This window comes from Corythoichthys intestinalis, chromosome 10, assembly GCF_030265065.1.
Source record: "Corythoichthys intestinalis isolate RoL2023-P3 chromosome 10, ASM3026506v1, whole genome shotgun sequence".
NCBI lineage: Eukaryota > Metazoa > Chordata > Actinopteri > Syngnathiformes > Syngnathidae > Corythoichthys > Corythoichthys intestinalis.
This window is the reverse complement of record NC_080404.1, coordinates 32,019,462-32,031,427: the sequence shown is the minus strand read 5'-3', so window position 1 is coordinate 32,031,427 and position 11,966 is coordinate 32,019,462. Positions and strand designations below refer to the sequence as shown.

At 39.4% G+C, this 11,966-nt stretch overlaps 1 protein-coding gene across 3 annotated transcripts in view; it reads left to right on the top strand.

The window, feature by feature from the left end:
- Positions 1-3,775: 3,775 nt before the first annotated feature.
- The window catches only part of adam12b (ADAM metallopeptidase domain 12b), a 126,804-nt gene continuing 118,613 nt past the window's right edge, over positions 3,776-11,966 (top strand). For all 3 annotated transcript variants that reach the window (XM_057848889.1, XM_057848888.1, XM_057848887.1), the window contains exon 1: positions 3,776-4,214. In XM_057848889.1, the coding sequence (XP_057704872.1) occupies positions 4,173-4,214 (42 nt within the window). In that variant the 5' untranslated portion in view covers positions 3,776-4,172. The remainder of the gene's footprint in view (positions 4,215-11,966) is intronic.

The window sequence follows — 11,966 nt, the reverse complement described above, 5'->3', positions numbered from 1 at the left end:
TATGAAATAATCAATGAACATTGTGAATCAAAACATTGACTTGACAGAAAATTGAGCACTCTCAGCAAAAAGCATCTCGCCCGTCATTGCTAAAGTAGATGTTAATAGAAATTGTGATGGGGCGAGTCTCACATTTGCCTCAACCCAAGGCCTTTCCTTGTGGAACCTCCGAACTGCAACGCTGGAATTCCAAGCTAATAGAACTCAGGAGACTCGGAGCGTTCGCTAAAAGGGACCTTTTGTCATAGCTGGAGATGACATTGTAACAGGAGAGTGGAGACCACCGACTGACATTTAATCACAGCCTGAGGAGGAATAACATTGACACGTGCCCCAACATAGTAGAAATATAGTATAAATAAAACACTGTACTGTAAGACGGTCTGACTGTTTATACTGCATTTATACTAGTTAGAGGCGATTTAGGCTTTGCTGACAAGCGCCATTTTGACAAAAATATTTCGGCGACTACTAGCAGACTACCTGACATGGCATCTTTCGAGGTCGCTTTTCGTAGCCAACGTTTTGTGAGGCCTGTTAAAATTAACGTAATAACACTTTAATGTAATTTCTGTTTAACGCCACTCATTGTTTTAAACGATTAACAATTATGTAATCGAGAAGCTAAATCCTAACCAGCCGGCATTCTTCTTCACATTACTTCTGATTCCAGTTGTCGTATTTATTGTGACGTTGCCAATCTGATGCATAAACAACACTGAAGCAGAGAGGTCTCCTGACAGACAGTCCTATATATGTGAACTTATTGGAAACATCCTCTACACCACCAAACCCTCAAACAATTGGCATGTGTGTGTGTAAGTCATGAACCGCTGACCAAAACTGTACAAGAGTTTTCCAGATGAATTCAATTTTTGACATTGCTAGTGTGCTTGTTTTGCTGATAATTTGACATTTTTCTAAAATGTATATAATTGTGACAACAAAAATATGTACCGTATTTATATTGTATGCAGCCAAAACTGCACTATGGTGCTGTAAAAAAAAAAAAAAAAAAACTATGAAACATGATTTTTTTTTTAATATATAAAATCGTTTGACAAACTTTCTTTTTTTAAATAATACATTGGTATTTTTCATGTATGAAAACTAATAAAACTGTCAGTAATTTTACAGAAAAAAATGCACAAGTCAAGGTGGCACTTGCCTTTGGTGAGATCATTGTTTGGTGTGATTTTCAAAAAATGTAAAATATGGGCCAATTGGGAAACAGCTCGAATACACTCTTATAGCAGTTGCAAGGATGAGCAATTTCTTGTTCTCAAAATATAACAAGTTGGGAGTGTGTCATAATTAGGCGCCGTTGGCCGTTTTTTCTCAGGTATACGATTGATTACGACCCCAGGCGCTCACCATCACGTCCATGCACCATGCTCTGACATAGCAGATGTTAAAGCAGCGAGAGGGCATCACTGAGGAGGACTGACGCCACGTCGCCTACTTTTGGATAATGAGGACGAACTTGACACGCGGTCATACTTGAGGAGAAGTCTTGCCAAGCTGCATCATCTCACATCCTCCTCCTCATCATCACCATGTGGATGCTGTCTTCTGAGGAGTCTTGACTGGCTCCCTAGCTTACTCACATGGCCCCAAGTGCTGGACAAGGGGGGCTCATCTAACGCAAACCATTACAATCATGCTGAGCTGCTGATTGCTAAGTGTTTGCTCGTTATCAGACACACGTTATCATCGCCACATCTGTCCTCTCCAAAGCTGTAGCATACTGCCGTCCCCCGCCAGCCGACCCTCTCGCTTCCCAGCCTCCATTAATGTCAACTCTATTTACCACATGCGAAGTATACAGTCGTGTTAAACTCATTTGAAGTCGGCCTAAGCGATGCAACGCAGATTAACGGAGTCTGTGGGCAGATATGGCACCAGAGCACACATCTGTGGCTTTTCAAGTTTACGACCTAAAAAGAAAGCGCGTCAAAACATTTTCTTTCAAAAGCTGCGTACAGAGAAATGGAAGGATGGATCGCTAGCAATAGTCGAAAACTGTTGTTTTTACTGTCAGGCAGAAGCTCTATACGTCCAAAATCTGTACAGTCAGCTGTATTTTTTTCAACTGCTACTCACTGCTACTGACGGCTACTGACGGCTATTGAAGTCTAAAATCCATGTTAGGTGGGAACCCTGGCAGGTATGACTTTTGAACTCTGAGATTTGTTTCTAAATGTATAAAAAATGGGGTAAAATTCTCATCTTTTTGGTTGTCAGCACCATGAAAATGATTTGAAATTAATCAAATGTATGCTCATTTGGGTTCGTGTCAGGTGACTGACTGACTGACTGACTGACTGACTGACTGACTGACTGAGCAGTAATTAGGTAATTATGAGCAGTAATTTGCTTGAAACATCATCAAAATTCACTTTACTGCTTCAGAGGTACTACTTGTATTCTAATCATTTCCCATTTCTGTTTTCATGATTGTTTGGGGAGGCGGATCTGGGGCTTTGTCAAGACTTGGGCCAGGCATAGGTGAACCTAGGCAACTATTTTAAGAACTTGAACGCCTTATGGTATTTCTTGCTCAGGGCTCTCAGGGGGAATTAAAGGTAACATTTTTTTTTTAATGAAAAAAAGTTATACACATGAAATTGTCATTATTTACTATAGTTTAAAACATGTTCAAAAGGCAATAATATTCTTTATACATTCATAAACATATCATATCAGTGCAACACCAGATTTTCCTTATAATGTATCCCAAAACTATACACCACTTTTATAATCCTGTGAAAATAATCATGTTTCACGATTGAACCTGAAATATTTACATAATGGTATATACATTATATTCACACAAACATATACTGAATGTGTCATTGAATTTTCAATTTGGTTGGAAATGTAATTTAATTTGTATTATAATTCACTTTTGTTGTGTTTTCTTTTCAGTTTCATTTTGTGAATGTGAAGGAATTTTTAATTTAACACAGTATTTGTAATTAAATGGATTTTAAATATTTTTAGTCCAATCTTAGTTGGGGCACGGTGGCAGAGTGGTTATCATGTCAGCCTCACAATTCTGCGATATTTGGTTCAATCCCGGCTCCAGCCTCCCTGTGTGGAGTTTGCATGTTCTCCCTGTGCCTGTGGGGGTTCTTTCCAGGTACTCAGGCTTCCTCCCACATCCCAAAAAACATGCATGGCTGATTTAACAGTCCAAATTGTCCATGGGTGTGAGTGCGTGCCTGGCTGGTTTTCTCTCTATGTGCCCTGCGACTGGCTGGCAACCAGTTCAGAGTGTACCCTGCCTAATGCCAGTTGTTTGCTCGGATAGGTTCCAGCACCCCTGCGACCTTCGTGAGCACTGGCGGTTCAGAAGATGAATTAATTAATTTTAGTTAGTAAATAAATTCATTTAGTTTTTTTTTTTATTTGATTGTTGTCAAATATTTACATTTTATATAATGTTTGATTCGACGCATAAGCAGGTTATTTTTGTAATTGGGAAAAAAAAAAACACATTTTAGATTTGTGACGTTCTTGTGGTTTTTACAATGTAGTATTTTGATAGTATTTTCAATTTGACTTAATGCACCAATTTAATATTTGATTGCACTGATGAATTGCATTTTATATTAATTTTGCAATTCCATTTTCTTTTTCATCAAATATCAAATGTTTCAATTTGATACTGCAAAAATATAAGAGAGAGTAAAGAATAGCCGGCGCTAGGACCCCGCGGGCTCCCCAGCGCACATGGCTCACCGTCGTCTGCCTGTTTATGGGTTGGCAACGATTCATCCGCTTCACTACTCTCCTCGCCGGTTCCATTCGTTGTTCTCTGTTCGCTGCAGTTACAGCTGTCATGTCCTCGGCGCTCGAGCAACACTCCCACTCGGAAACTCGAAGCTAACACATGTTTCCCTACCAGCAGACTTGAGAGTGTCATTCTTGTGGCGGAGTCAGGAAAACTTTTCCCTCCGCTTCGTGACAGCTTTACGTTTGGGAGTCTGGCTGGTTCAAAAAGCGTTTACGTTTCCACTTTGCACTCAAAACGGCTCCCCAGTCCCGCTTTTGTGTCGGCTACAAGTCAGCTGTGGAGCGTTTGCATCCGCTTTCCACCATGAGAATCTGGCGACGGAGGAAGAACTCTGGCTTTCTCGTCTTCATTGTCATCTGGTGCCTGACCTCGAATGTCGCTAACGCTGACACCCCAATTTACAACACTCCAGGGGGTAAGTGAAAGCAGCATACTGTACCTGTTACAATCTATTCATTCAATATTTGTGCTGCAAAAACAAAATTTATAGTATATTTATTTTCACTGTATGTATATAATGCTGGAAATGTGGATAAACACAAAGCGGAAGGGATAGCTGCTAAATTGTACTGTATATCGTTTCACGTGGAAGGCATGATTTGTGTCACAAGGACCACAATTAAGCAGGGCCTACACTAAACCCAATGCAAATTATACAACCTTTATTGAGTTAAGGCACTTTTCTTTTTTTTACACTTTGTTTTTTATGAATATTTCACAGCACACTACTGAAAAATGTCACCAAAGTATTTCCGGGGAAATAATGATGTTGCTCCATTTTATTTATATTTGTTTTAAAATGCCTGTTTAGTTGCTGCAACACATATCTGCTTCTCATTGGCTGTCATTGACGCTAATGGATGTCCAATCCATTTTGACTGGGATAGGGTGGCAGCAAATGATTGCTGCCCCCTGCCAGCTGTTTTCAGTGCATTTTAATGTCTTTTGTTGTGGAACCGTATTGTTCTTTGAAATGCATTTCTATTGTATCGCAACAGAATCTAGAACACTATCCAGATGTTTACCACTCACATCTTCATCATCTCAGCGGTATCGTTAAAACTTTCAACCAACCAAGTACTAATGCAGTGAGTCGTAAAAATAGTGTGAAGAGTGAAGTAGGGCAACACGGGGCCTCTCTTTGATATCAGTGGGGTATCGACGCTGCTGCCTCTGTGGGTTGTTTGTCATGGCTTCCTTCCAATTTCCACCTAAGCCACAACATTAGATACTAATGAGATCCAACTGGAAGATCTTTGTGGGGAAAAGAGTTGATAGTATTCACTTTTTGACCTGATTTACTCTATAGACAAACCTTTAAAAACTTGTTTACACACCAGTGCAACTCAGTGGCTTGTGACGATGTACTTGCTAGACGAGAGAGTCAGATTTGTGACTCGAGCCAACGTTGGGCTGCTGCCACGAGCTGGCTGATTCCTGCCCAAATCCAGGCCGAGTGCAGTTTAGTAGTTGAGTAGCCCAAACATGGCAAAATGCCCAAAATGTAGTCAAGAAAACATCAGAATGCGGACTATGTTGGGACGCCCCTTCTGGACAGAGTTCAGAAACCAAGTTGGCGAGCAAAACCTCCATCCATCCATTTTGTATTGCGCTCGTCATTACTTGGGTCACGACGTGCCTGTTCAACCAAGAAGTATCCTGCCGTCTTAAAACTACGTAAGCATGAATACAGGCCTTGGAAGAGGCCTTTCGTGTAGTTGCTAACATTCAATGTATTTATAGTCATTACAGGAGTGCTGAAACAACAAAATCTTACAGTGACCTAAGACTTCTGCGCAGTAATGTACAGTCCATGAAACTGTCTGTGTCCATGGTGATTAAATCAAGATAAGTGACCCCCCTCCCGCCCGCTGTGCTGTGTTTGTGGAATTAAAAAGAGTTGTTGAACATTCGATACCAGCCGGAAAAAACACTTCTGCTTAAATCACGTTTTATTAGCCGACGAACTTTGGCAGTCACGATAAAAACAACACGGAAAGGGCAAATCATTTCAAGTGTCAAATTTTCGGCCTGTTTCCCCTCATACATATCAACCACTAGTCTGGGGGGATTCTTATCTCATTTTTGAGCCAGGAAAGCTCAATAAATAATTAGCGATACAACCAAATGACCTGGATTAGATTTGTGGATCTCGTCCGGTCCCGGCAGCAGCATCAGACTGCATTCATTAGAAAGATTAGCACATCCGAATTGGCCAAACCAAGTGGCGGAGACAAGAGCGAAACATCCCTCTCGCTTTCTTGCATCGCCCCCCCCCATGGATGATGGGCTACGCGGGCCACCTCGTCGCACTATTTTTCCCCCGAATGTAAATCACACATTTCGCTGATGAATGTCTGCCATCCGGGTTAAGACAAGTGGCATCTGCTAAAGCCATTTAGGAAATGACCTCACGGTGGTTTTTCTTTTAAAGCCCGCAGGGTGGCTTGTCACTTGACATTTTGAGGACAGGATGCCAATGATTTGTCGTCTTCCTCTGTGAGGCATCGTTGGTCATCTCAACCATCAGTGCATTTTAACTCCTTGGCCCTGGGAAGGTACACCACCTCAGATACATTGATGTTACAGACGTCAGCTTGGGTGTGCAATACATGCCGATCCATCTAGAAGGATGTTTTCCGCATGTCATGTGTACTAACGCATCTGGATAACAGACAACACATCCTCCCCCTCAAAGTGTTGATTGATGGCTGTGTGCTTACACATCCTTGATCTGCTTTCGACAGGTGCCAGAAGCAGTTACCAATCCCCATTAAGTACGTAATTACCTTTGCCCAAGGGGGTACGCTTTTTGTTTGTGTGTTGGCTGGGTAACATAAAAACTACTTAGCGTGAGATATCTGAGAAAAGAATAGTTTCAATTTACGGATAAAGATGCAAGTCCTTTCATGTGTCATGTTTTTTAATGAGCAAAACCTTAATCACACCAAACAAGAGGGTACGTTTTAATCACCGTTAGTTCCAGTTACCATAAAATTTTGCACTATAGAGCTCACCAGACTTCAAACCGCAGAGCCCAATATACATAAAATATATTTTTAAAAATCATATATACTCCACAGCTCACTTTAAACTGCATGTGTCCATGTCTTAGTAGGGGATACTTATATAAGGAGTGGTTACACAGAAACATTTGATTGATCAAAAATATATTTATTTGGCAAATTCAAATACACGCCGAGTGCATCATGTACATTCAGCGGCCTATAGAAGAAGCCACACACACTAAGAGCCACTGTACATTTCTGTGTCTCCACATGATTATAGTCCCTTAGTCTCCCTGAGTAAATGCATTCATCAAATCAATGAATGGATGTGCCAGAATTTTCTCCAGTTAAATGTGGAGAAAACAGAGGTGATCATTTTTGGGCCAAAAAAGGAAAGGTCAAAGATAAGCAGCCAACTTAGCACAATGTCACTTACAGCTACAAATCAAGTCAGAAACCTTGGCGTAATTATTGACTCAGACCTAAAATTTGATAGCCATCTAAAGTCTGTCACTAAATCCGCTTATTACCACCTAAAAAATATAACCAGAATTAAGGGGCTTCTGACTCAACAAGACATGGAAAAACTTATGCATGCATTCGTTTTCAGCAGATTGGACTACTGCAACGGTATATTTACAGGTCTTGATAAAAAATCAGTCAGGAAGCTGCAGCTAGTACAGAATGCTGCAGCCAGAGTCCTCACAAATACAAGGAAGCTGGACCACATTACACCGGTTTTGAAATCGCTACACTGGCTTCCAGTGAGTCAAAGGATAGACTATAAAATACTACTGCTCGTCTACAAAACACTTAATGGCCTTGGACCAAAATACATGCTTGACTTGTTAGATTCCTATGAGACATCTAGACCCCTAAGGTCGTCTGGAACGGGTCTTCTGCATGTTCCAAGAACAAGAACCAAGCAGGGTGAGGCAGCATTTAGTTATTATGCTCCTCACCTCTGGAACAAGTTACCCGAACGTCTGAAGTATGCTCAAACCGTTAGCTCCTTTAAATCAGGGCTAAAAACGCTTTTGTTTAGCACTGCATATCCATAACTGTCTATATATTTCAATCTACCTGCCTTCTATTCCTCTTGTGCTTATCTCCATTGCTGATTTCAATGATTATTATTAGTAGTAGTTTTTGCTTTATTTCTATTTTGTTTTATTTTCATTTATTTATTTTTATTCTGTGATCTTTTGTCTTGGTTTTTACGTTGTGTTGATTTAAATGTGATTTTTATGGTTTTCATGTGATGTAAAGCACTTTGAATTGCCTTGTGTTGAATTGTGCTATATAAATAAATTTGCCTTGCCTTGCCTTGCCTCAAGTCCTTTGAGCAGTGTTGTTAATAACAGCATTTGAGTATAACAGCGTTACTAATGGTGTTATTTTTATCAGCAGGGAGTAATCCAATTAATTATCTTTGCAAAGGTGTTACCGTTTCTGAGGATGTAAAGGCATGCGTTACTATGCATTACTACGTTGGTTGAATGATGCAGGAAAAGTCTAAAATAAAAGAAACAGCGATGGCTAACCGGGAGCGAGGAGGAGGGAAGGGAGTTATGACGGCGTTGCGAACGCGATGCTAGGTGGCTCCAATAATACCTGACTGTAGCCGATAGCCTACAAATTACGCCCACATGATGCTACAGTAGATATAACATGTATAACCAACTAGATGCAAAATGACTCGCCGTCGTAGGTAAACAGCTGCAATCTTAAAGCAGTAACTTTTTACCTAAAATACTCCTAAATCGGCAAAATCTTGACATGAATCTATCTTTAAATGATGAAACAGTTTAAAAACTTTCACATGTAGACAGAATGGAACTAATGCAATAACGGGAGCAGTTTTAACAACTTTAACTGTTGATTTACAACATTAAATGTTTTCCAAACATGGCAAAGGTTACTATCTAGTTATTGCAATATCAGCAATACCCATGTGTCTAGTTAAGTTTAGGGTAGAGAATTAAATTTAGTAAAAATTGGGTAGGGCCAATTGTCCCAAAATCCTTTGAACTTCACATAGTGTGACCTATGTTTTTTTGTTTTTTTTTGTTTTTTTTTTTGTTTTTTTTTGTTTTTTTTTAGGGGGGGGACAGGGAAAGTAACACCAGTTACTTTGCCAAGTAACTAATTACTCTTACATTCAGGTAACTGAGTTACTAAATTATTTTTTGGGAGAAGTAATTTGTATCTGTAATTAATTACTTTTTTAAAGTAAGATTAACAACATTGCCTCTAAGGCAGTCTGACCATAAAACACTTCACTTAAAAAATCTATATTAACAAAGTCATTACATTATAATAAAGAACAAACCATAAAATTCACTTTACCTTGACCTCTATGCTTGCAGCGAACAAAGTCCTTTTAAAAATCCCTATGATAGGCCATTTGATTAACTCAGGGAAAGTTGCTATCAGCGCTAGTTGTAGCTTGTTACGCGAGACATCCTGGAATTCAGGAAGTACTGTTTGGTACGGACGGTGGCCGTACGAGTCAACTTCAATTCCGTGTTGTCCCACCCAATCCGAGACTGTTGGCAACCGTAGCTTTAGCACACTGTGCCTACATACAGTATCTTTTTCTAAATCTGTCAGAACACCCCTGGCTGGCCTTAACTGTTCTTCAGTAATGGCATCAAGCATTAGATGGAGCCTTCATGAGCAATGAAGTCCTACGAGCACTGATTGAAAATACGTAGATAGGATACTGTCAATGTAGATTAAGTCAATATCCTTTTTAAAATGTCTTTGTTCACAAGAAAATATGAAGCTCATTTGTCTAAAAGAAAAACCCATAAATAAGCCACTTAGTTTTAAAACTTGCAGGGTTAAAATGGAGAAGAAAAGGTAGCCGTTGTATAGTCTGAAAATTACTGTATTTTTTTTATTCCTCTGGTGAAGCACAGACAGACTAAATATATATCTTCCTGTTGACATTTGCTTCACAATGCAGAATAATCCTATTCATTTATTCATCAAATTTGTCCCTGGTCCCAGCTTACATTCTGAATCATCTGCAAAATTGAATGTTTTGGTCCTTTAGTGACTATCCAACATCATCTCCTGTTTTCATTATTTCATAATTCATTCAATCAGTTTATTAACGAAGTTGTGTGGGTACACACTCATGCACAAACAAAGCATGTCAGATATCTGATTTGTACGCAGTGCATACATACATGCAATTGGCACTCTAATGTGCTTTAGAAAAAAAGAGAAAAACAATTTCCTTGCCTGCAGCTTTTGTGACCTTTATATCCTTCTGTCTACAATCCATCTGTGTGTTGCAAAAAACTTTCGGTACATGCAAACAGGTATTCATGTATGCATTTTAACTAATGAGCTGCCATTTACAGCATCAGATGTCCCTATCTTGGACATTGGCCGCTGTCTGTGGCACTAAAACATAATCTTTCTTTAAAAGAATACTGTATGCAGCAAATTCTTGAAATACACATTCTGGTTTTAAAGAACAAGCTGAAAAACCATGACTTTGGAAGGTTGTCAGCCCCTCACCACTGACTGGGAGGTGACCCAACATGTGTAATAAATTCCTGCTAATCCCCAAATCCCCACACTAAATTCCCATCAGGCCAAAATCTGTGTGAGACATGACTGGATTTGACTCTTCGACCGGCCTCTCCCTCAGGACCATGCTTGATAAAACCACCTATTGCGATGAGCTGTTCCACCTTAAAGGTCATTACTGTTAGCTATGGTTCAAGCCAGGGGCGGCAGTACAGGTCACACAGAGGTGGGATTAGCACCTTCTCAATTTTACCACTAATACCATTGATGTGTTGACTCATGGGAAATAGAATTAGAGTGAGTTGAAAGATAAAAACGAAGCGAGTGGAATATTCTGGCAGGTTTTTCCTTGGTGGAGGTACAAAGGCTTTTTTTTTTTTTTTACTTGTAGATAAAGGTCTTTCATGAAAATACAGCCTGATTTGACTTGAAGATTTAGTCAGATGTGAGAATTTGGTAAGATTTTTTTCTCTATCGTTTGAGCTCTTTGGGAATTTTCTTTCTCTGAAAGGGCAATTGGATGTTATTGCGAAGCTCTGTTAATGTATTTTAGCCTTTTGTTTACCATTATTGTAAATAGAAATGAAACAGCCCCCGAGAATCCTTTTAGTAAAACCTTTGACTGTTTATCAGCCCTTTTTTAATTGAGTGTGAGAGTCTTTTTGTTCCCAATAACTAAGTTTGAATAAGTAAGCAGGCCTTCATTAGCAAGGGTTTGCTTTGCCGTTTGAATATTTTGACATGGTAGGATATTTTCAAAATAGTAAATCTTATATTTAAGTGTAATTTTAGAACGGCAATTATTATAAATAAATAAATTTATCTTTGAGCTGTCACTGCCTACAGGGGCGCTGCCAGGGATTTTGGGCCCCATGAAAAGATATCACTTTGGGCCCCACCACCAGTGCCGGGACACACACACACATTTAGAGTATCAACTACGTAATTTCCTGCATTCTGGTGAATCTTTACACACTAATTTGTGCATTTTCTGCATTAATTTAAGATGAAAATATATTTATGTAAACATACAGCGTACAGAGCAATAATGAATAGACTGATATCATCTTTAAGAAATGTACTGAAGCCCATCTTTTACAATCTAAATATATTTTTATTAGAAATATTCTCAAATACCACAATGAATGACTTAAGTTAAAACAAAACTTTTATTCTAACAATACTACAGCATACATTAACGCCAATCAAAAAAACTTTTTACTCTCTTTAGAATGATATAACAAACAAAGCGAACACCACACACACACACACACACACACACACACAAGCAATCACACTCACAATTACAAACAAAGCGAGCAGATTGCAGGTTGCTCAGCCTTAGTCACCAAGAGCCGAGCCTTCTTGATAGCAAAGTCAGTGATCAAATCATTAAAGTCTAGCTTCCTAGCCAACTGACATTCAATGGACAACATGGCAAGACTAGAAAGCCTGTCCTGACACATAGTGGACCTCATATAATTTTTTATGAGTTTTAGCTTACTAAAAACTCTCTCGCCGTCTGCAACCGTTACGGGGAGTGTGCAAAATATTCGTAAACCGATGCACACTTCTCCAAAAATGCTTTGCAGCTGCATCTTAAAAATTGCATT